Source organism: Lissotriton vulgaris, chromosome 2_1 (genome assembly GCF_964263255.1).
Source record: "Lissotriton vulgaris chromosome 2_1, aLisVul1.2, whole genome shotgun sequence".
Classification (NCBI taxonomy): Eukaryota; Metazoa; Chordata; class Amphibia; order Caudata; family Salamandridae; genus Lissotriton; species Lissotriton vulgaris.
Genome location: NC_141687.1, coordinates 2,085,542,242 through 2,085,568,151, shown reverse-complemented (window position 1 = coordinate 2,085,568,151; position 25,910 = coordinate 2,085,542,242). Strand labels below are relative to the sequence as shown.

The 25,910-nt window shown below is 44.9% G+C and overlaps 1 protein-coding gene across 1 annotated transcript in view; it reads left to right on the top strand.

Annotated features, from left to right (window-relative positions):
- Positions 1–25,910, top strand: part of WDR72 (WD repeat domain 72) — a 976,411-nt gene that overhangs the window by 601,811 nt on the left and 348,690 nt on the right. Inside the window, exon 16 of the mRNA XM_086958315.1 lies at positions 22,800–22,885. Within this exon, the coding sequence (XP_086814441.1) occupies positions 22,800–22,885 (86 nt within the window). The remainder of the gene's footprint in view (positions 1–22,799; positions 22,886–25,910) is intronic.

The following is a 25,910-nucleotide window of genomic DNA, read 5'->3' as shown; positions in this document are numbered from 1 at the left end:
CCATTTTCATATCTTGTTTGCACATATTCTTTGCATGTAATACTAAGATTTATTTGAGATTTCTGGCACTTAGGCTTGGTGAGTGGCACTTTTTGAAACAATAAGCTCACTGGTGGTGTCTGTCTGAGGAAATGAAATGCAGGAGTTGTGGCTCATCAGATGAGTCTTTGGAGCATGTCTTATGCATCTTCCCAGCAATGATGGACTTGCGCAGATCAAAAATGATGACCAAGTGGAATAAATTGGGAGTCTGGACCTGCCAGCATAGCCGTATAACTGCATTGAATCTATAAAACATGGCCCTAAATATCAGTTTGACTAATTTTAATAATCTTGCATACAGCAGGTTCAGTCTCCTAAAAGGACACTCAGGAAGTTCAGCTCCTTAAATAACTACCTGCTAAATCTTAAGCTCTGTATTTTCATTTCAAGGAATAGTTTACATAAACGTATTACTGTTAATTTTACCATATCTAGTTAAATTATAACATAGACAGCCTACTTGGAGGCCCTAATGTGATAATCACTTCATCTCCAACACTTTTTTTACAGTAATACAAAGCTGCCTGCAGCTGAAGGCACCACAACATTACTTGTATTTTTTTTGTATTAATTCATTTATAATCTGTTTTTAAATTCAAAAGATTTTTATTGCTCAATATGGATGCTTTTTCAATGCACACATTGTAAAGGTTTTAATAATAACCACATACAATAACGAAACAGAAGTGTGTTCACTGCCAATTCAACTTGGCAGTACAACTCCGCCAAGGATTAAACTCCTCTTTTATTGCATATTAGGCTTTCCTAAGCAGCCCATAGGGCAGGGTGCATTGTAATTAAGAGGCTGGACATGTACTTTTATGTTTTACATGTCCTGGTAGTGTAAAACTCCTAAATTCATTTTTTACTACTGTGAGTTCTACCTCTCCCATAGGATAATGTTAGGTTGCTGGGGTGCATTTAATAAGTACTAACTTTTGATTGGTAACATGTAAACATTTCCTGTTTTGTGTCTGAGTAATTGTAATCTAAACCCTCTTCAATACTAAAATCGAATTTTGAGCTACAATTTTGAAAATGCCACTTTTAGAAAGTTTACATTTTCCTGCCCTATTTGGTGCTACAGCATGTTCCTGGGTCACCACCCTGTCACCATCAATCTACCCCTGAGAACCTGGTAAGCTCTTTTTTCTGCCCTACCTGTTACAGTGACCCCCTTCCCATCTATGCTTCTGGAAGTGTACAAGTCCCCTCCATCGACGGGGTCCCCCTCTACTCGGAAAGGGTTTTTTAAATTAATGCTCGTTCGCTCATTAAAAACGAATATTGCTTTCCACGATTTTGTCTCGGCCAGGAATCCTGCCTTGGTTTTTATAACGTAAATTCATCGGGTCCTGACCTTCTGAATGCTGTCCCGGAAGGTTATGAGCTACATAGATTTGACAGAGTAAAACGTAGAGGGGGGGGGGGACTGGCGATTCTCTATAAATCCTCTCTTGTATGTCGCATAAAAATACTCTCTGTGCCCTCTGATTCCTTTCAGGCCATGTACTTTTGCATTTCTTCCTCCCCTTCGACATCCTTTACGGGTCTTCTTATTTGTAGACCCCCGGGTCCTAGAACCAATTTCTGTCATGATTTGTTCAGAATTATGAAACCTTTCTTCGGTAAACCTCACTTTACTATTCTAGGGGATTTAAATTTCCATCTTGACGACCTGAGTTCTAAAGACACTCTCTCTTTGACGGGCATGTGGTCTTCTTCAGCTGGTGACCAGCCCTACCCATCTGGCAGGGCACATCCTGGACGGGGTGTTTTCCAACGACCACAGGCTTTCCTCTGGCCCCCCGTACCACTGGTCTGGTCTGATCATTTGGCCGTGCCCTTGGAGCGGATTCTCTCTCTAGGACCCCTGACTTCCCAGGTTTCTGTCAACAGAATCCCCAAGAGATGCCTTAGGAATATTACTAATGAGGCACTTGCCCCCCTTATAGGATCCGTGACCGATCTGGCTTCCAGAGACGCTGGTGCTGCTGCACAGGAGCTCAACACTTCCATCGCGAGAGCTGTTGATGTTCTAGCCCCAGCCTCCCTTCGCTAATCAGCAAGGGCTAAACCCTCTGCCCCCTGGTTCACAGAGTCATTGAGACTCCTGAGGCAGAAGTGTAGGAGGCAGGAGAGGAAATGGCGGAAATCCTGGTAATCGACTGATAGAGATTGCCACAAGCGGTTACTGGGAGAGTAATAGGCCACGATCATAAAGGAAAAACAGGAGTTTATCTCAAAACGCACTATGTCCCTTTCCTCACCTAGGGAGCTCTTTACGATTGTCGATTCCCTGTGCTCCTTACAGGAATCTGACCCTGTCGTAGGTTCGCAAGATCTCTGCGACAGGATCTCTGACTTCTTCCACTCGAAAATTGTGGATATTTACATTATGTTAGAAGCACAGAGAAAGACTCTTGATGATAATTCTAGTCCTATCCAAGATAGTATAGAGCCCTGGTCTAGAGAATCTGATAAGACCCTTATGGTCTTTCACCTCCTTACCTTGGAAGACCTTGACTCCTTGCTGAACAAAACGAAGTCGGGCTCTCCTCTGGATTCCTGCCCTTTAAAGATTCTGAGGGACTGTAAGGATACCTTGTTATCACCATTACTGGAGGTGATGAATGGCGCTATCCTTCAGGGTACCTTTCCGGCAGCTTGGAAAAAGGCGATTGTTAAAGCACTTCTTAAAAAGCCTACCCTGGACCCAGAAAGCCTTAAAAATTTTAGGCCTATCTCCCTGCTCACTGCCCCTGCTAAGATGCTGGAATCTCACCTTAATTCTCATCTCACCACTTTTCTTGATTCCTCTGGCTACCTGGACCAGTCCCAACATGGGTTCAGGAAATAACACAGTACAGAATCAGCACTAACTGTGGTGATGAATAATATCCGAACTAAGGTTGATCAAGGACAGTCCACCTTGCTATTCCTTTTAGATCTGACGGCAGCATTTGATACCCTGTCTTCCTCGACTTTAACAACTCATCTGAGGGAAGTAGGGTTGCAGGGCCCAGCGCTGAGTTTGCTATCTTCCTTTTTAGAACTCAGGGAGCAGAGGGTGAAGCTTAGAGAGTTCCTCTCCCCTGCTAAACTGTTGCAATGTGGGGTTCCTCAAGGGTCGGCGTTAAGTCCGACCCTGTTTAATATCTATGTGGCCCCACTTGCTAGGTTAGTTAAATCGCAGGGGATGGAGGTTGTATCATACGCAGATGATACAAAGATCATGGTGTCCCTGACCCATTCGGTCAGCACCACTGCATCCAGTTTCAGGAACTGCATGCAAGTAGTTGCAGAATGGATGATTCGAAATACCCTGAAGCTGAATGGCGACAAAACTGAGGTGCCGATCTTTGGTAAGGACCAGGATGTCTGGTCCAATGAGTGGTGGCCTCCCACTTTGGGAGCTTGTCCTACACCATCGCCTTCTGCCAGGAATCTTGGTGTCATCTTTGACACCTCCTTGACTATGAACCTTCAGGTAAACCGAACTGTGGCTACCTGTTGGGGAGTCATCAGGACTCTGAGGAGAATCGTCCACTATCTCTCCCCTCAGGCACGTAAACAGACTGTAGTCGCGTTGGTGTCTTCCCAACTAGATTACTGCAACGCTCTGTATGCAGACATCAATAAGGGCGATATTCAACGCCTTCAGAGAGTGCAGAACGCTGCGGCGAGATTTGTGTTGGACGCCCCCAAGTCTTTCTCTGCCACTCTAGCCAGGAAGCTCCATTGGCTCCCGATCCAGCAAAAAATTGTGTTTAAAATCCTATGTCTGGTTTTTGGAGCGCTTCTGGCAGGACCCTCAGATGCCTTAGGCTCTCTGCTAATTTCCTACTCCCCTAGCAGGAGCCTTCGTTCCTCCAACATGAATCTTCTGTGCATCCCGCGTAGTAAGAAAGTCAGATGGGGAGGCAGGGCCTTTGCCACCGTGGTCCCCCGCCTGTGGAATGCCCTCCCCTCCGACATAAAGACGCAACCTTCGTTGTCTCTCTTCAGAAAAGCATTAAAACGTGGTGCTTCATTAAGGCTTATCAATAAGCTTGCTATGTGGATATTTTTTGGGGTTAGGCGCCTTGACGCCTTTTGGGCTAGGTAGCGCAATATAAGACTGATTTCATTCATTCACATAACTGGGCTTAGTTGGCAGTTTGACTTTTTTATTCCCCCCTCAGGCAGCCACATAATAAAGGGATTATCTGTGCCTGGACGGGTAATCACTTGCAGGATAGGAGGGCGGAGCTGTGCTCAGCCCCACTTTCAACTGAATAGGCTGTGCTCTGCCTTCACAAAAAGGTCTTGTCACTACTGTTCCCTGTAAGGTGTGCATGTGCACAACTTTATTCTCCCAAGCGTGCAGTGCTGTGTGTGAAGAGCATCCGGTTCGATTAATATGGGCTACGAGAAACAATAAGTGTAGTTATAACTTTTTGTTTCTGCCTTGAGTTATGATGAAATGATAAATGGTTGTACATGATTGTAAATGTTTGTATGTAAATGTCATTCTCGTATGCATTTTACATAATAGTCTGATATAAATAGAAAAAGCAAAGTGATAATAAAAGATACACTTGTGAATAAGTAAAGAAATGTGTTTGAGTAAAGGTTTATTTTCGAGGCAACATTTGGTGAGTGACTAAAACCAGAAGATTAATTTCAATATCATTAATGAGTTGGGAAAGGTAATTAAAAAACCTGTTTGTCCTAGTTTTATTTAATTTCTCCCGAGGCATTATTGTGTTTTGTTGTATTATGGTTATACCCAGATGCCTATAGGGTTATATAGGGAATCTCCTGTTGAAATATACACACTGCACATCCCGTCAGAGCGTTCCTGCACCGAAAGGCAGAAAATGCTCATGCACTTCCTGCCTTTCTTTTGAAATTAGAGCGCAGTTGTGGAGCTGATTGTGGGCCTTTTGAAAGTATTTGTTAATCACAGCTCCCATCAAGGGCTGCATTTAACATAAATACTTTCAAAAGGCAAACAATCAACCCCACAGCCACGCTTTTTTTAGAAAAGAAATGCAGCAAGTCTACAAACACGAGGTATGCTTTTAGAATCATCTGAAAGCACACGTTCATGCTTTTGAAAGTGCTGCATTTCTTTTCTGAATAGAGCGTGGCTGTGTGGACGATTGAAAGTATTTATGTTAAATGCAGCCCTTGATGTGTCTTGTGATTAATAAAAAATACTTTCAAAAGGCCCACAAACACCCGATCAGCCTTGCTTCATTAAGAGAATGAATGCAGCAAGTTTGAAAGCACAAGGTGTGCTTTCAGATGATCCTGGAAGCACACATTGTGCTTTTAAACTTACTGCACGCCCATAGGGCTAAACGCTCATTAGCCAAAACACCCATCCCCACCCCCACACCCCCCTGTTGTGTGCCTCAGCTCGAGCTGCTGTGGGATCGGCTTGGCAGTGTCTGAAGTCTTTACTCCGGCACAACCTAGTTTTTCACAGGTTTTTAAAGACCATTTGCATATTTACATACCTGGCAAGGTGAAGCTTGGGAGAGACATGGGGAAGAGGGACTGGTGGTAGCGAAAGGATGGCAAATCATCACAGATTCCCCAATCCCTCTCCACGTCTCTCCTCTTGGGAGGTAAACTCATGGGGCTGAAGGGGGTTTGACAATGAAACTGCACCTTGCTCCCACCCCAACGCCCTGACCATCACTCTGAGGCCCGCAACAAGGGTCCAAGACTGGCTGCCTCTTACTCTCATTCGGGGATGGGTCGTGAGGAATAAAGAGGGAGCTACTTAGCCCCAATTCTCAACACAGACGAAGGGGGGCGGGTGCTCATTTTCACCTTAAAACTCCAGACATGCAAGGAGCAATCAAAGTGCTGTTCAGAAATGCAGACCAACCAGGCTAGAGCTGTACAAATAAAAAAACTGGGGGCTCACAAAAGGACCCCAAAATGACAACTGTACGCCCTGCAGTTCAGCTTGTTGCAGTTAAAATGTCGAAAACTAAACTAACAAATTATTTAAACCAGCTTCCTCACTCCACCACATTCACTTTTAGAGACTTACGATCACAGTTTCTAATTAACATCAGTTTAGGAAACTGGGCTCCTGAATGTTTTTTAAGTTATTGGCCTGATAGTGCTGTTTATTTGTTTCTTTAATTAGGTCTAACACTCGCCAAGCATTTTGGTTTTACTAAAATTCGCATTTTGCTTCCAACCACTATAAAATACAGTATGGGGCAATGAGCCTTTTTGATTTTACTAAAATGACATGTAAAATTTAGATGCATAAAGGCAGGTGCGCAACACCCGTAGCGCTTAAAAGGACTTCAGCCCCCATTGTGTGTCATAACCCGGGTAGCTGCAGCTTGAACTTGTTTTCTCAACCGCTATTGCGGTGAAGCTTCCTCGTACATTTGTGGGGAGCAGCTAACTTTACTATGTCATCAGAACATTAATTCGGGCAGTCTCCTGACTACTCGGACAACTGCACTATGATCAGTTTTGACGCAAGTGGCCATCAGTAGGACATTCTCCTTTTGCTTTCATCAAAACCTGATGCACCCTTGGGCGTATCTATTCAATACCTGATGCAATCCCTTTCCTTTTCAGACTCTTATTTCGGATTCAGTGCCTGCATTAGGAAATGAATTCCCCATGCCCATTCTGACCCTTGATTCATGTGAGTACGTGACCACTCGTAGTTTCCCATGTAATTTTGCCCTGACATGTATACTCACTCAGCATGTCTGTTTTATAGTGAACCAGGAGCTTCTTGAAAGCCCGCCTAGGATTGAAGTTTTCCAGTCCATCCTACAGACAAGTAGGTCATAGTCATTCTTTCCTACCTGAGACATTTCACCACCCACATGTTTACTAGTAATAGGAACTGAAATATATTCATTACCCACAGCTGCTCATCTGTCCTGAAGAAGACCCCGTTGTGAGGCCACTAGTAACCCTCTTCTCCGTTGGGGTTGAAACGTAGACCGTCTTTTGAAAACCTTCACATGCTCATAGGCCTAAAATGTACTAATTGAAGATGTACTTATGAGCAATGTATATTGAAACTAACTGACCTTTACAGGCTGGAAAGGCTTACTTGTATATAGTGTGTATTGTATTTATGTCACAAACGCCTTTACCCTGTCCCTCACTACCACTGCCCCACTCCTCTCTTTTCCACTCCCTACACCTATGAGCACTACCAACTAAGGAATGTACATTGACCCATCTAATGCTTTGAATGACAATTGCATACAATGCGGCTGGAGTTTAAATTAAATTCTTGCTTTTGAACAGTTTCTTTTACCTTTGGTGATCTGTTCTTATGTATTCTGTTCACACTTTGATGCATTTTTGAATGTTTTTTGAGCTACTCCGACCACTTATATAAACGTACTGTACTATTGACCCAGGCCGGGTAGTTTTTACTTGGGCATAACCCCGTAAAAACTCAACAGTGGACTCGGATGGGCAATATCTGGTGTCTTTAGTCCGGCACGCCCAAGTTTTTCACAGGACTTTAAAGACCATTTGCATATTTATATACTGTTGTGAACTGGTTACAGAGGCTTAGGAACACATGCATCATTCAAAATACCAGTCGCAAAGGGGCTAAAGATATTCTTGCATTTGGGATGCATCAACCCAAATGCAAATTCGCCTGTAGGCCTATAGGAATGAATGAGAAGCTATTCCTTAATTACAATTCGCAATTTGCGAGTTGAAAATTAAGGAAAGTGTAGGAATCACATTTTCTTTCGATTCCTACATGTATATGTAATTGTGATTCCTAAATTGGGAATTCTTAAAAATCGCAATTTAGGAATCGCAATTTCTTACTTTGGTGCATCTGGCCCTTAGTTCTTTTTTCTGGTTCTAGTACCCGCTGGGCCCCTACTCTGGCATTTCCTTACATTTGTATTTTACATTTTCTGCGCTAGTGTGAGAATGTATTTCATGAGAAGGAATATAAAGTAGGGTTGCCCAAAGAAAAATGCCAACCATGCGTTCTCTAAAGAGCCTGAAAAGACACTATATTGGGTTACAAATAAAAAAGTATGTATTCATTTGTAATGTAACTTTTCTGTCTTTGTTCCCTTTAATTATCAGTCATGGAGCATTCAGGCAGCCCTAGAACACAATTAAAAGTGCTTGCTATATATATTTGCTGTTCCAAGTATGCACAGATAAGTGCTGAAAATACGGCTTTAGGGACTGCTTATTATTAGACTGTCTGCTACATCAAAATAACGAGCTGGCAACCCTAACCATAAGACTGGAAGTTTGTTGCAGGATGAGCACATATTTTATTTCCTCCACCCTTGAGCCCTGAATAATGCAATAATAGCAATAGTTTAACTCATATCAGAAACCCTACTCCGCCGTGCTGAATTACTTCAAGTGTCTGGGAATGCGGCCTACATTGAGACATCTCACTCTTTATTCTCGACCATCACTTTTCCCTTCATACTTCATTCACAGTGATCACAATGCACTCACACTGATCACCATGCACTCACACCATTCACCCATACACCCTGCACTCAGTTATCACTCTGTACTCACACTTGTGCTGTTCACCCTGTAGCTCACCCTGCAGTCACACAAGCACACTACTCACCATGCACTCATGTGATAATTCACTCACATGTCCCCCTCATTGCTCAATTTGCAAACTCACTCAAACAATCAATCAATCAATCAATCATATTACTTGTATAGCGCGCTACTCACCTGGAAGGGTCTCAAGGTGCTTGGGGGAAGGGGGGCGCTACTGCTCGAACAGCCAGGTCTTGAGTTGTCTCCTGAAGGCGAGGTGGTCCTGGGTCAGCCAAAGGTGGATGGGGAGTGAGTTCCATGTCTTGGCCGCCAGGTAGGAGAAGGATCTGGATGTATGTTGTTACAACGCATACTTTTACTCCGCATACCATTACAACGCGGTATTTACAACGCATACCGCTATGACGCATAGCGCTTTGGGGTGCTGGATAGTGGTAAGTATAATTTACTATTCTAACTCCAGTCCCCGTGGACCCTAGGGAAGGTGTTGGATAGTAAATTAAACTTACCTCTTATCCTAGAGCCCCCCCCCCAGCGCAATGCGTTGTAACGGTATGCGTTGTAATGCCTGCGTTGTAGTGGTAGTGCGGAGTAAAAATTGCGTTGTAACAGGTGCATACCGAAGGATCTGCCTCCGGCGGTGGCTCTTCGGATGCGTGGTACGGCGGCGAGGGCGAGGCTAGCGGATCGTAGCTGGCGGGTGGGCGTGTGGAAGGTCAGGCGGTCGTTGAGGTACTTGGGGCACAGGTTGTGGAGAGACTTGTGTGCGTGGGTGAGGAGCCTGAACGTGATCCTCTAGTTGACGGGGAGCCAGTGCAGGTTCCTCAGGTGGCCGGAGATGTGGCTGCGTCGAGGGATGTCTAGGATGAGTCGGGCGGAGGCGTTCTGGATGCGTTGTAGTCTTTTCTGTAGCTTGGCTGTGGTTCCGGCATAGAGGGTGTTTCCGTAGTCCAGCCGGCTGGTGACGAGGGCCTGGGTGACCGTCTTCCTGGTTTCGATCGGGATCCATCGGAAGATCTTGCGGATCATGCGGAGGGTGTGAAAGCATGAAGAGGAGACGGCGTTGACTTGTCTGGTCATGGAGAGGGAGGAGTCCAGGATGAAGCCCTGGTTGCGTGCGTGGTCTGTCGGCTTGGGGGCGGTGCCCAGGGCAGGGGGCCACCAGGAGTCATCCCAGGCAGAGGTTGATGGTCCAAGGATGAGGACTTCCGTCTTGTCTGAGTTCAGTTTCAAGCGGCTTTTCTTCATCCACTCGGCGATGTCTTTCATCCCTTCGTGGAGGCTGGTTCTGGCGGTGTCGGGGTCTCTAGTAAGGGAGAGGATCAGCTGGGTGTCGTCAGCGTAAGAGATGATGTTGAGGTTGTGTTAGCGTTTGATGGCTGCGAGAGGTCTCATGTAGACGTTGAAGAAGGTGGGGCTGAGTGATGATCCTTGCGGGACGCCGCAGATGATTTCGGTGGCCTTGGAACGAAACGGGGGGAGGCGGACTCTCTGTGTTCTTCCAGCTAGGAACGAGATGATCCACTATAGTGCCTTCTCTTGGATGCCGGTGTTGCTGAGGCGTTGGACTAGGGTGTGGTGGCAGACAGTGTCGAACGCGGCGGAGAGGTCCAGGAGGATGAGTGCCGCTGTTTCCCCGTTGTCGAGAAGGGCTCGGATGTCATCGGTGGCTGCGATGAGGGCGGTCTCGGTGCTGTGGTTGGCTCTGAAACCGGACTGCGAGGGGTCGAGGGATCCATTCGTCTCGAGGAAGGTAGCAAGCTGTCTGTTGGCGATCTTCTCGATGACTTTGGCAGGAAAAGGGAGGAGCGAGATAGGGCGGAAGTTCTTGAGGTCGGTGGGGTCCGCTGTTGGTTTCTTCAGTAGGGCGCTGAGCTCGGCATGCTTCCAGCTCTCCGGAGAGGTGGTGGTGTCGAAGTAGGTGTTGATGACGTCTCGGAGTTGGGGTACGATGGTGGAGTTGGGCTTGTTGAAGACGTGGTGGGGGCAGGGGTCAGTCCGAGATCCGGAGTGGATGGTGTTCATCGTGCGGGTTGTGTCTTCGGTGGTCACTGCGGTCCAGGTGCGGATGGTGGCAGTGGGGTGCGTTGGTTCGACGGTTGAGTGCGAGGATGGTGTGTCAAAGTTATTGAGGTTGTCGGCAATCTTGTGGTTGTAGAACGAGGCGAGGGAGTCGCAGAGATCTTGTGAAGGGGTGATGTCGTTGTTGCCGGTGCTGGGGTTGGAGAACTCCTTGACGATGCTGAAGAGTTCTTTGCTGTCGTGGGCGTTGTTGTGCTGTCGATCCTTCAGTGATTTCTTCTTGGTGGTGCGGATGAGCTGGTGGTGCTTGCGGGTCGCGTGTTTGAGGGCGGTCATGTTGTCAGTGGTCCGGTGGAGGAGCCAGGCTTTCTCGAGGGTGCGGCAGGTCTTCTTGGAGTCCTTGAGTTTGTCGGTGAACCAGGGGGCCTTCTTGCTTCTGGGTTTGCTGGGGGGGTTCTTCAGTGGTGCGAGGTTGTCGGCGCAGGCGCTTCGTTGGGGTCCGGTGTGCTGGCAGGTGGGTTCTAGCTGAGGGAGGCGGTGAGCTGGTCGGCGGTTATCTTGCTCCAGCTCCTGTGAGGAACCTGTTGCGGGTGGTGGTTTTTTTGAAGCTGAAGTGGACGCAGCTGTGGTTGGTTCAGTGAAGTCCGGTGGAGTGGCTGAAGGCGATGTGCTTGCTGGATGAGAAGATGGGTCGAGCGTGTGGCCGGCGTAGTGGGTGGGGGTGTTGAACAGTTGCTCGAGTCCGAGGTTGTCCAGCAGGGTGACGGTGTTGCGGTCCTTGTTGTTCTCCAGGTGGAAGTTGAGGTTCCCTAGGAGGATGTAGTCGGCGGAGGGGAGGGCGTGTGGGCTGATGAAGTCCGTGATGTCTTCGCTGAATTGGGTGCGTGGTCCCAGGGGTCTGTAGATGAGGGTGCCTCTGAGGGTCGTCTTTGGGTCAGTGTGAATCTGGAAGTGGAGGTGCTCGGCGGCGGCGAATGTGTCGGTGGAGTCGGTCGTGATGCGGATGGTGTTCTTGTGGGCGATGGCGATGCCTCCTCCGGTCTGGTTGACGCGGTCCTTCCTGACAATCTTGTATCCATCCGGGATGACGATGGCGATATCGGGGGCTGAGGAGGCGTTCATCCATGTTTCAGTGAGGAAGGCGACGTCTGGTGATGTTGTGTCGAGGAGGTTCCAGAGTTCGAAGGCGTGTCTGTGGACGGAGCTGTTGTCGAGTAGGATGCACTTGAGGTCGCTGCTGGGGTTTGGCTTGGCGTGCGCGGTGCATGTTCGGAGGCAGGTAAATGTGCAGGTTGTGCAGGTGAAGGGTCCGTGGAAGCGTTTCGGGGCAGCCCGGCAGCAGGCGGGGTTCCGGCCGGCATTGAGTGCGTTGAGGGCGGCGGCGTCATAGGTCTGTCGGGTTGTCTTGTGTCGGTGGGGGCCAGGGGTCCAGGCACTGGGCGCGGTCCAGGTGCGGACGGGCGCAGACGGGCTTGCTTTTGGCACGCCTTCGCGCACAATCGGCACAGCCGCTGCAGGTGACCGCTGCAGGTACGCGTGGTCGCCATTTATGGCGAAGTGGGAGGGAGGGAGGAGCAGCTGGGAGGCGGGAGCGGGGAAGGCACAAAACAAAGAGGGGGCGTGTCTGCTTGCACGGCGGCGGGAAGCGGGGAGCGGGGCGGGCAGGCACAGGGGGGCTGAGTGACAAAGCCTAACACAGCAACGTGCAGGGGGGCACCAGGGACAACAGTACAGGGCAATTAAACAAAGAGGAAAAAACGATAACAGTCACACAAAGACACGCATTACGGTGGAGGGGCGAGGCAGGCACAACGAGGCTTCAGGTAGCAGCGAGGCGGGGCACACACACAGCTGATGGCCGTGCGGCACGGGGGTGTCCTGCGAGCAGGTCACAAGCCCATCACTAACCATTCATTCATTCATCCCACTCTGCACTTACATCTGCACCCAAAGTCATATGGTCACCTCACTCACCCTCCAGTCACTCCTCTTACCCTACTCTCACACACTGTTGCATCGCTCACAGTGCACTCACATGGGCACTCCTGCCACCCACACAGTGCAGAGAATTAAAGTGCCTGCCACAAAGAATGTGTACCATGCAGATCACAGAACAGAGTGTGAGTAAACTAGTAGAAGCGCTATTAGAAAAGGAATTGTTTGTCAGAAAGGTGCTATAGAGAGATGAGGTGCATTGTTGGTGAGTGGTAGTGAGGGAATTCATGGAGGAGGAGGAAATGGAGTAGGGGGCACTGAAAAGACTGTTGCACAGTGTGCAACCAGTGCTAGGGCCAGCCCTGGCTGGGAGTGTTAGCCCCGTCCCCAAGTTTGGGCCTAGTTGCTCTCCTGATCAGTGTCATGGGCTGCATTTACCATAAATTATTTTAAAAGGTAAACCATTAGCCCTGCATTTAGAAAAGAAATGCAGCAAGTTTTATATAGTGCGAACTCAATCCAAAAGTACTGGTGCAATTTACATGATTTATTTATTCATTTGTATGCATGGAGAGGTTAATTGATTTGCAGAGAATCACAGGATGTTAATCTGACCGAGACTCAAAACCCATCTCCTAAGTCGGCAGCTGGAGCATTAAGCCACAACCTCTACCACAAGCGCTGGAGCATTTTCAATATTATATACAACTTTATGCAACAAACATCCATTGGCAAAACCAATAGTCCTGGCTTTTTGTAGGTGTTTATGTTACTTGTATTATATATCTGGATACAATGATCGAAGAAGCAAAATATCAGTCGGGTGGCATACTATGTGAAGCACAGATTTTTAGCTTGATTGCTTTTAAGCCACACCCTTAATTGCATCAGCCACGCCCCCTTTGAGAGACCCCCTAGTTTTTTCATTCCACTTAAAGCCCTGGTCTATATACGCAGTCGGGTCTTGGCGCACATAGCTTTGGCTGCAGCACACAGAGAGCTTACTCTGCCGCACATAATGGAAAACAATTAGAGGGAACATTGCCTGTCACTGCTGTATTGTTCATGCAGTCAGCTTGGAGCCAGGACAGGGGAAGCAGAAATTCAAGCACTTCAAAGACAATTCTCTAAAAACTTTTCCTACTTCAAAGAAGGTACCATGTTAAAAAAAGACCCTCCGATCAAGGTCAGTTCACTTTCGGGGCATGCACAAGGATTCTGAGGACTGCCTGCTGCTGTGGCCTGCTGTGTGCGTCAGAAGATTGCTTTGCTGCACCTGAATGGACTGCTTTGCTGCCTGAAGCCTCCCTTGAATCTTCAGAGGCCTGCCGTGCTGTTTGACCCCTATCCCATTTCTTGCACCCAGAAAAGGCTCCCACCATCTTGAATCTACACCTGGGCCCAGACAGAGTGAGTCCTAACATTTGCAAGAGATGCCCTTCCAGTCCTTGCTCCTTGATGTTAGTAATTAAGGCTCCCAGATAACCGAAAACTAGGGACATTAAAAAAATATTTTACAAAAATTGCCATGAGAACTGCCTATCTATCCTCCCAGGGTGCATTTCCAGTCGGCCTGACGTCATGGCAACTCCCACTACATTCTTTTCCACTGCTTCAAATCCTATTCAGCAGTCCTTTGCCAAAGGGGTATCTGGCCTCGTGGAACTCCTATCGGCTACCGCCTCCATTTTTGTCCCACTGGAGATTTTCATCTTTGAAAAAAGAGACGAAGTTTGAACGTAGAAATCTTCATTACGACTTTATCCATTGGCTCCCCAACAATAATTTCTTCACTGTAGACATAGGTAGCAGCCTTACCTCTCTGAACTTCTACCTTCTGAGAAATGTATCCTTCAAATTTCTCCTAAGTCTGAAGGTAAGCGCCGACCTGGCCCGATCAACTATTTGTATCCGACTTGCTCTCCATCATGGTCGGCCATATTTTTTTACTTTGCCCCGGTTTCGCGTGACTACATGTCCAGAGTTGGTGCTTTAAATTCTTAGGCACTCGTTTTCATCATTAACATTTAAAAATTCATAACTCTGATTCTACTGATTGCCCTTTTGTCATTTCCATGTAAAATTATTCTATAAAATGTAATCTATTTTTCAAAATTTGTGCGAGATTTTTCTTGTGTTGTATTTGTACTTTATTACTGTTTGTGTGCCGAATGTATACTTTACACATTACCTCTCAGTTAAGCTTTACTGTTTTGTGCTAACCTACCGGAAGGTTAAGAACAAGTTAATTTGGTGACTTTTGTGGTTCACTCTGACATGGAATTGTTGCTTTTGCTGGATAAGAGTTTACACCCCACTCAACCAACAACTGGATTTCTCACTATCGAGAATTGGCCATATATGATTTTCCACAGCACCCAAAATTGACGAAAGCCTGATATGATCAATTTTCTAACCCTTTGGCTCCTGAAATTACTAACAATAGGCTTCAGATTCCTACTGGAGTTTCAGGCAGCACACAGGATGGGCCAAATACAAAATTGCAACCACAGCACTCCCCGCCCAGTCATAGCCTGCCTGCTAGGACACAAACATGCTTGCCAAATACTCCAGACATTTCAGAACCACCATCCCTATGGCCACAATAGGCAGACTTCTCTTAAAATACAAACATAATCTGGAATAAATTCATGGTCATATGTCCACAGCTTAAAGGATATTAGCTATATTTTCCTATTTGTAAAGCGCAAACATATCAACCCTTAAGGTTTCAAGGCACTGGGGCCCGTCGTGAGATTAAGTGAGCTATTACCCAGAGTCACATGATGCTGAGTGACACTGGTGCCTAGGATCAAAACCATGATCCCCGTGCTCCGGAGTCAGCCGCTCTGGTTGCTGCACCACCCCTCTCCCACTTCAGATATGGACTGTTGGACCTCGTGACCATGAGTATAACAGTTAATGACATTACGAAAAGAATGTCAGGATCCAGATAACTACGACAGTTCCTCGAGGACAGTATGGAAATTGCAATGGATTTGAGACCATCCCAACAAGTTGACAACCAAATCCACCCTAAATGTGTTAGCACCATAGGCATATCCAAGTTGCAACCCACTCTATGGGACTGCAGGACTGAAGTAGAGACATTGATATTATATTGAGGCCCAGAAAACTCTCAGTCCATGGACTGGGTATAATCAAGGCACCTCCTCAAAGTAAAAGAATGATGCCTAACTGATTCATTTAACAGGCAATGGCTAACCGCTAACTCTTTTTAATTTTTTTATTGATATTTTACCCCTTTTATACAAGGCATTCTATACAACCCAATATGCCGCTCACCAACACAACCTCTCAAGCATCAGTCTTCAATTGTGGGTTGTTAAATGCACAATGCTCAATAAAGCATGCAATGGAAATTAACTTGCTATTAAGCACTCTAGAAACATGGTGTGAGAAGCTGACTTGGTACATGGTGTACACTTATTTAAGTGGGCCCCTTGTACCAATCCAGAAAACTCTTATGGTAATTTTAGTGGTCTTAGACAACCTTAGTAAGCTCGCTATGTGTTAGCTGTGGAGAGCAGCCTTCAGGATTAGTCCAGAAGGAGTGTAAAGCAGCTTGTTCTACGAGAATATAATCTTATAGGAATAAATTAAATGAAAAGGAGCCACACAGCTAAACACAATGCACACAATACTTTTCAATAGAAACAGATAAGTAGCACAAAATACACAGTGGTCACCAGGAGGACTCCAAACCATATACTGGAATAGTGGTATGCGAACCACGACTCAAGTCGAGACTATACCCAGAAGAAGTACAAGTGCCAGGGACTCATGGAACCACACGAGGTAAGTAACCAGGAGCCCCACGGAGGCTGTGTGCAGAGTGGGAACACGACCGCGAGTTCAATGTAATTCAATGGGTAAGTCTTGGTTGCAATTTTAAAGAAGGACCCTTCCCAGTGGACCCTGAAGAAACCCAGTGGAAGACAGAATGTTGGAGAGCCACCCCACCTGTGGATACCTTAGGAACCAGGATACCTGCACCAGGTAAGCCGGATGAATGGGCGTGAACCATAGGTGTGAAGTTTCATTGGAGACTGCCATCCAACTCAATGGAGGGCTTCAGGAAGATGCCACTGCTAGAGATGGTAAAAGTGTCCGGTGGAACCCAAAGGTGGATTCAAGTCGATAAGTACCTGCAAGAAGAGGGACAGAGTCTATGCCACTTGGAAGTGACCAGGCGACCTGGAAGACAAATACCCACTGAAGTCAGGTGTTGGAAGAGAGTTGACTGTGGCCTTGGAACTGCAGCTGTGAGGACCAGGTCATGCTATGGAAGACCAGGAGCCATTTACTAGCTGTCCCATGTCGAGAGTTGAGGGGTCGGTGTCTGTCTGGAGCCCTGGTGTACCTATGCCCTGGGTACCTAAGAACCATATACTAGGGACTAACAAGGTTACTCTAGTGTCCAATCTGTGCTGTACCTAAGTACTTACCATACCAATTTAGGGGAGAAAATACAGAAACTGGGGTCCTGATTAGCAGGAACCATAAAAGCAGATCCTACTTTCCTACACATGGACATGCCCTGACTCTTTTGTTGAGTTAGTTTTGGCGTTCCCCCTGGCTACAAGTTATTTTACAAACTGTGGAGTGAGAGAAAAGGGGTAGTATGGGTATCATATTTAAAGAAAAGTGGGATATTTGCCTACTCAAACTGGTGGAACTGACAAAACCTGATCTCCTGGGTTTTGCCCTAAAAGATAGAGAAGGATGTCTTTGTACAAATAACTTATGTTACCATTCACTAGGCTCTTTGACCCAGTATTTGCCAACACTGTTGTAGCTGCTAGACAATATGATGCTCATTCACTCCAAATTCATTTTATTTGGGGACTTTAATTTTTCGGTAGACAAAGATCCTTCCCCTGCATTGAGGGATCTGCTGGGTCCCTGTGAAGCCCTGGGATTGGAACAACTAGTGCACAGCACTTCGCATGATGGGGGTCATACTCTTGATCTGATTTTCTTTGCTGCTGGGTTAGAAACGGTAGGCAAAGTCTTGCCACTCTGCTGGACCGAGCACTCTCTAATTATTTTCTCACTCGCAGGTAGAGAGGTTCACCTACGGAAAAAAGCTCATGCCAGTAGCCGCTATAGTAGAGCATGGAAAAAACGTAGGAGATCTTCCCTAGATAGTCTCTCTTCGCTGTCACTATCAGCCACTGACTTAAGCAGCTCTGTGGTGGATAATTGTTCTACCATTACAACACAAGCCGTTACAACCGCTTGCTGTAGGGGACATAAGGAATTGGATTTTACACCCAACACCTTCTCTACAGTTTCACAGACTGGAGTTGGAATAGTTAATTATACTATACCAACATCCAGGGCCTCCCCTACAGCAAGTCGTTGTAATGACTTCCATTTTAATGGCATGCAATTTAACAATGCAGTCATTGTAATGACCGCGTGTTAGGGCATGCATTCTAAACGCATGCATTTTAATGTGGCATTTTTGCATTAGATAAGTGTACATGTGCAAATTTGAGTGTCGATCCATATTTTACACATTGATAACAATGCACACATTTTATAAAGGTTCAATAACTCTCACGGGGTTTAAGATGGTTGCATATACACAGCGTTACCATACGCTGGAAATGGTAATCGATGTTTTGTTAAAGATATTGGCTCATTCTTACTCTTGGGAGAGTATCCAGGCACCTGCGGGGACCGATTGGTTCAATTGCATTCCAGAAGAGGCAGAGATCCATAGCTGCAGGGGGAGGTCATTCCATGTCTTTGACGAGGTAGAAGGAGAGTCCTCTGTTTCAGCTCGATGGATACGGGGTGAGGACGCAGTGCGTAGCTGTCTGGATGTTTGGTTGAAGCTCGGGAGGTGGTCGGTTTAGGCGAGTTTTGGTTGTGTAGTACCTTGTACGCATGGATCATCTGCTTGAATTGACATCTCTTCTGTATAGAGAGCCAGCGGAGCTTTCTGAGGTGAGGGGTGATATGGGTTTGACGAGGATGAGTCTGGCTGCGGCGTTCTGTATGGTCTAAAGTCTCTGTGGGTGGTGTGTGGTGATCCTGCTTAGAAAGCATTGCCATAGTCCAGTCAGCTGGTGATTAGGGACTGTGTGATAGTGCGTACTGTGGTCATTTGAAGATCTGTCATATCATACGCAATGTGAGGAAGTAGTCAAAGGAGACTGGATTGATCTGGGACTTCATGGTCAGCTTTCTGTCCAGGCTGATGCAGAGGTTTCTGATGTGGTGGACATCGTGTGTGATGGTCCTGTTACGCGGGCCACCATGAGTCATTCCAGGAAATGTTTTTGACAAAGTACTTCCATTTTGTCAGCGTTGAGCTTCAGGCATTTGGTGTCAAGAAGAAAGTTCTGCTCCAGATATTTTGAGAGCTGCTTGTAGATGGTCTTCTCAAGGATCTTGGCTGGTTGGGTGAGCAGGAAGATGGAGCAGTAGTTTTTTTGCTGGGTTCACAGAATGCTTCTTGACTAGTGGTTTGACCTCGGTTTGTTTCTATTCTTTGGAAAGATTGGCTGTAGTTAATGAGGTGTTAAACAGGGTGGTGAGTTTGTGGCTGATCCTGTGGCTTCCGAGGTTGAAGATGTCATAATGGCAAGAGTCCGTGGGAGCTACTGAGTAGAGTTCATGATGTTCGTGGTGTCCATGGGGGTGAGCTGGTTCCATGTGGTCAGCTGGCGGTCATTGCTGGTTGCAGTGAAGGAGTGTAGGTTGAGGAAGTCTGTAGGCTTGGGGGTCAAAGTTTTTGTGGATGGTTTTGATCTTGTGGTGTAAGATGTTGGCGAGTTTGTAGCAGAATTCTTGTGAGGGAGTGATGTTGTTCTCTGTGGCTGCGGGGTTGGTGAACTCTCTGACGATGTTGAAGAGTTCTCTGCTGTGGTTTGAGCTGGATTCAATATTAGGTGCTAAAGCGTGCTTTTTTTTCTCCATCAGCAGCTGATGGTAGAGGTTGAGGGTGGTCTTGAAGGGGTCCTGTCGGAAGTGTCCCTGCTTTTTTGCCATCTTCTTTCCAGCTGCTCGCAGTCATGTTTTTCTGCTCTCAGTTCTACCGTGTATCATCTGGCCTGTTTGATGGATCTCCTATGTCTGTTGGTCTTGATGGGGGCAAAGCTGTTTGCACATTTTTTGATCCAGGTGTTGAAGTTCTTGACACCCTGGTCCACGTTTGTGCCAGTGCCTGGGTAGGATGTGTTGAGGAGATCAGTCCACTGAGTCTCTGACACTTTACACTATCTGCAGTGAGGGGCACTGGGCAGTGTAGGGTTGGCAGGACAAGGGCTGGAGATGTTGATGTATGATGGAGCGGTCGCTCCAGGTGAGTATGGTGAAGTGGCTATACTTGATCCGGTTCTGGAAGTGAAGATGGAGTCCACCATGTATCCAACCATATGAATGTGCTTGTTGTCAAGTTGGGTGAGTCCGATGTTCATGATATCAAGGAGGTTGGCGGTGTTGTGCTTGTTGAGGTCGTCAAGGTGGAAGTTTGAAAATGAAGTAGTAATTTGAAGCAGTAATTTGTAAAAAAAAAAAAAAAGATTTTTCTGGGGACAAATCTGGTTCATTTTCAGTACTAAATACACGCTGACTGAAACAGAGAATATTTGGTGATGAGTTAATATGGACCACTGTTTTTATGACCTTCCACAACAACAGTAGAAAGCTATACTGCATTAAAGCTACTGACTGACAAGGTGATGGGATTATTCCTAATATTATATATTTCTACTCAGTTAGTGCCCAAATATTGCCATGACAGGTCTGACATAGTAGAAACTACACTAACATGAAAAAAGCTTGTGTTTCTCACTAAGCTCATACCTCATTGATGGATGTCAAAAATCAGAGGCCAAGAATCCAGAGTTCTAAAATCAAGTAGAAACTTCCAAATTAGTTTTGCTTTTAGAGAAAATACCTGGTCATAAATTAATGCTACTTGAAAATAAAATAGTACCACATTTGCATGAATTACTTCAGTTGTATAAGACATGAAATTGAGTAACTTGTGGATGCTCTTTCATGATGTAACGACCCCCAACTTCCTCGTTCATCTCTTTCATCTCCTTCATTTTCCTTTTTCTTACAATCTCTGGGACAAATCTTGCTCCATGTCTGTGTGTGGCTTTACCTGTGCTGCTTCGTTCCCCCCACTATTCATAGCCTTTTTTAGCCTCTGGAATGTAACCTATTTCAACCAAGCATGTTATCATTTTGCCTTAAAGAAACCTTCTCTTGGGTCTCCTGTTAATTCCTATGTATGCCATATTTCTCTTCTACTATTTCTTTCTATACTATTTGAAAAGGTTCTCTTTAACAAATTCTGTATTTGTTTTGTTCGATTTCCCCTTTTGTCCCTTCATTCTGCATTCCTCTGTATGCATGCCATTGAAAATCAGCTCCTTCATGTTGATATCCTATTAAGCACATCCCATCATATTAAACTATTCTTTTTTCTTATTCTACTGAGTTTTCTGTTATATTAAGTACACAAGACAGCTGCATTTTTTCTTTGCACTTTTCCTGCCTTTGTATATCAAGCTCTCTAAATTCTAGGTTCTCCTCTATGGCTCACTTTACAGCCTCCTGGAGTAGTCGGTACTCCTAATCTTTCTTTGTCTGCCTTGTAGTTCCGCAAGTCCCTGTCATGGTTCCTCTTTTGTTTTTCAATGTAGTCTACTCCTCTGTTTTCTCTTATCAATTTGTTCATAATTATCATATTTTCTTTGATTTGACTCTTACGATTCTACTCTTACGTTTCCTTTTTCTAAAGGTCTGTCGATGGTCTAGTACTGAAGTCATCTACATCCCATAATGTAAATCCTTTGAATACTGAGATTTCCTTCCCTCTATGTGTCTCCCTATTTCTCCTCTTATTTTTGTACTATTATTAATCTTTTCCAACACTTTGGTTTGATTCATCTTACTGTCCCCACTTATGCTCATTGTGTGTCTCTTCCTTGGCATCCTTCACAGCTGATGTTTTGATTTCTTACAGTTGCCTTCAAATGCACCCAAGGCCTCACTTGTTTATGTTCTAGTCTCTCTACAGTGCTCTTCCAGTTCCTCTTCCTCCTAATGTCAGGTCCTGCTTATTCTTCAACTCCCCTTTCCCCATAGTGCTCAATTACAATGCAGATTCCTAAAGTTTCACTAAATAAACAATTGAGATTTTATTAAAGACAAGGAGGCTTGCAATATGCTTGTACCTTTTATTCACTCCTTCCGAGCAGTAAACCATTAGAATCTTCCACATAGAACTTAAAAAATCACAATGAATAATAGATTGCTCAGTCCCATATATATACTGCTTGACCTTCATCTTTCTCCTGTTTTATTTGTTCTTTCTCTTTACCACTCCTATAATCTTCACATCAAACCTATCCCCGTTTAATTATCTTGAAAACAAAACCAGAATAGGAAACCAATCCCTATACTCTTAACAACAGCGTTAGAGAAATCCAATCCAACTTACAATCAGAGAACATCACCATTATATGAACATAATACTCCTTAACCCTTAACCCCTTTTCAAGGGAAGGGTGGGTGGAATAATGCTAGCCTCCTTGTGTTTAATAAAATATTGATTCTTTATTTCAGTTAACCTATAAGAATCTTCATTTTATGTCAAGATAGGAGGCTAGCATTATGCATGTTCAAAGTCTTTCAAAACACATTTAGAAACATGATCTACAGCCGTAAAATAAAACTTCTTAAATGTATCTGCAGATAACCAATCAGCTGTCTTCAAAATGTCCTCCCAATGACCACCCTGCATACAAACTGATTGAATGAGCTGTAAACTTTCACACATACACACCTGCCTCATTTATAGCGCCTTTTACCCATGTAGAAATTGTAGCATGTGTTACTGCTTTAAAAGGCTTCACATAAGAGATTATCATCTGATCAAGCCTAGTACCTCTTTTCCAACATCCTTGTCTCAGTTAACATGCCAGTATGTATTTACATACATATACTTTCTTTACCAGGAAACAATGGAACATTACATAATTATGTTATGTGCTTTGAAGAAAGTTAAATAATATGCTACCTGCTTTTTTACAAAAATAATAATAGATAGACTGTAGGTAAGTTCTAGTATCAAGTCTAAATCAATCACTGACTAGGATATTTCTTATGGTACTCATGTGATGGGCCAGCGGCACTCCAAGATTTTGATGCTTCTCTCTTTGAAGGTTAGCATTTTTATTGCTCCGTGTTTTCAGCCAACAGAAACTGGAATCTATACGAAGCAAATGGAAAAATCTAGAGACTTTCAACACCTCTTTTCCTACTGGAGAAATACCGATTGGTGAGTACTGAGCCATACTATCATGATGATAATTGAAAGATGAACATTCTAAATGTTGTATTTATTAGATATGAATAGTTAATTGTATAAGTTACGTTCCGAATATATCCAGTCAATAATTGAATAATAAAGCATGTTGTTAGAGGATCAGTGCAGGTAGAATATGTTAATGGACGTTAATATTTAGCGGGGGGGGGATAATGTTCCATTTGCCAGTTTGTCCCAACTACCCTTGTGAAAGGGATTACTTTGTGTAATGCCTTTACTTAAGGGATTCACCGCCCTCCATAATGTTTTGCTACTGTGGTAGAAACACTTCTTTAATGAAGCCCCTCCTCCTTTGTGGAACATACTAGAGTGCATATCCGATTTAATATAAAGCGTTCCCTGAATATTACACACGCTTTTGATTCATGTATCAATGTCTCTGTTGATAATTGACCTACTTTTCCAGTTCTTGTAGACATGATGTTCCTATTTCCCCTCCGTGGTTAGCTTCCACCTGTTATGACATTCAAATTCCAATCAATACTGGGAAATATCAACGTGTTCTATTGCCCAATCAAAATTACTGCTTCTGCTCCAAATAATGTCATTATTTTATACCTGTCATAAGACAAAAGCTTAGATTTCGTCTTAGAATATTATATTTCTCTGTTCTGTTGTAAACAAATCACACTGAATTACTAAGCACTTTTAAACAAGCATCTCATTTACTACTCTAATCGGATTACCTGCTGTGCATGAGAGATGTAGTTGGAGTGTATTTTAAGGATCTATATATAATGGCCTGCACAGAGGTGTACTTCTGTAGGTCTGCTTAGGAAGAAGGTGCACCTGTGCTCTGATATTTTCAGACTAGTCACTGGTTGTTGAATGAGCCAATTGAAAAAAAATGGTTTATTGGTATTTTTATCTGAGGTCTTCATGCTTGTCCGCTTTGACATATTTATTCATTAATTTTAGTGATGGTTAAGAATTGTCATGGCCAGATATCAAGCGCTAAGGAGCTTTTGTCAAATCTGCATATCCCAAGTAATCATTCAGAGAACTTGCTACAATTGTATTATAACATGTGTGAATAAAATGGTACAATGTCTGGAATGAATCGTATAATAGAGACCTATGACTTTTGCAACCAGAATATTAACACTTTTAAGAACAAAATACAAGTAAGCTCATAAACGTTATATCACAAAACATTAATATTTTCCACAGTAAAGAAACCCATCGCTAATACATTTTTGTGCATTACAGATAAATTCTCTAATTGTTGGAAGCTGGGTTACTGGTTAAGGGGTGGAGGTGTCCATCAATTGTTCTTTTTGCATTTGTCACCCCGAGTGGATGGGTATGCCCAGACGTGGGTCCCGTGCTCTCCATGCCACTGGAGTCAAGCTGTCCTGGCTGATGAGGGCTGAAAGCCCAAAACCGGTCCTAGGATGCTTGTTTCCAGTCCAGGGCGGATCTGGCCTGGCAGTTCGGGCTGGACTGTTCCCAATGGGCGCAGGGTCAAGACTGATTTGGACATGGTGAGTCCGAACTGGAATGGCATGGTGAGCAAAAAATAACGATGGTTTTAGGCCCAGATCTCTGTACTGGAGTGAATGTATTACATTGTTCAGCATTCTGTCCTTCCATTATTCTTTTTGCATTTGTCACCCCGAGTGGGACGAGTATGCCCAGACGTGGGTCCTGTGCACTCCATGCCACTGGAGTCAAGCTGTCCTGGCTGATGAGGGCTGAAAGCCCAAAACCGCTCTTAGTTGTTCCAGTCCAGGGAGGACCTGGCCTGGCAGTTCGGGCTGGACTGTTACCATTGGGCGCAGGGTCAAGACTGATTTGCATATGGTTTGGTTCTAACTGGAATGGCACGGTGAGCAAACAAAACGATGGTTTTAGGCCCAGAACTCTGTACTGGGGTAAATGTATGACATTGTTCTGCATTCTGCCCATCAATTGTTTTTTACACTATTTTACACCTGTCATAAGACAAAAGCTTATTTTTCTTCTTAGAAAATTATTTTTCTTTGTGCTGTTGTAACCAAATCACACTGAATTACTTAGCACTTTTAAAAAAGCATCTCATTTACTTCTCTAATCAGATTACCTGCTGTGGATGAGAGATGTAGTTGGAGTTTATTTTAAGGATCTATATATAATGGCCTGCACAGAGGTGTAGTTCTGTAGGCCTGCTTAGGAACGAGGTGCACCTGTGCTCTGATATTTGCAGACTAGTCGCTGGTTGTTGACTGAGCCAATTGAAAAAATTATTTATTGGTATTTTCATCTGAGGTGTTCATGCTTGTCTGCTTTTACATATTTATTCAAGCAGCAAGCACAATTCTTGTTTGGTTGAAATACAAGCGAAACCTAAACTAACCTGTGCTTAACCCTCTGGTAGCTTGGCACAAAAGCAGTCAGGCTTCACTTACAGGCAATGGGTAAAGAGTTTACGCAGCACTTCAAACAGTAACAAAGTGAAAAACACAAGAAAAATCCCATATCAATAAAACTAAAATTGAGTAAAATGTAACAAAGTATTTAAGATGAAACCAACAAAAATCCAATTAGTAGAACTGGAGATATGCAATTTTAAAGATTTCTATCAAGTAAGCACCTAAATGCAGAAAGCGTCATTCATGGCTATCTGGGTGTGAGAGACCAGGTGAAAGACACCAGTTTGGGCCAATGGCGATGGCGTACGGGCATCCCCGTTGCTCTCCTTCACCACTTATGGGCCTGTCCAACGGTCTGGGAGAGGTCTGTGCTCTACAGGCTCCATGATCAACACCATCTGGCTAGGCTACATCTCCACCAAAGTGACTTTCTGGTCATACCAGAGCTTTATCACCTCTTAACTGCCTCACGATTGTCTTTTGTCTTCTTCCAGAAGCACTGCATCTGGTTATTGAAAGCCAGAATGTAGCTGACTACATACTCAGGAGGTTTCCTGGGAGCCTGCTTCTACACCTGTACCCCAAGGCAAAGAGGTTCTCTTACAGCGTGTCCATAGAGGAGGTCA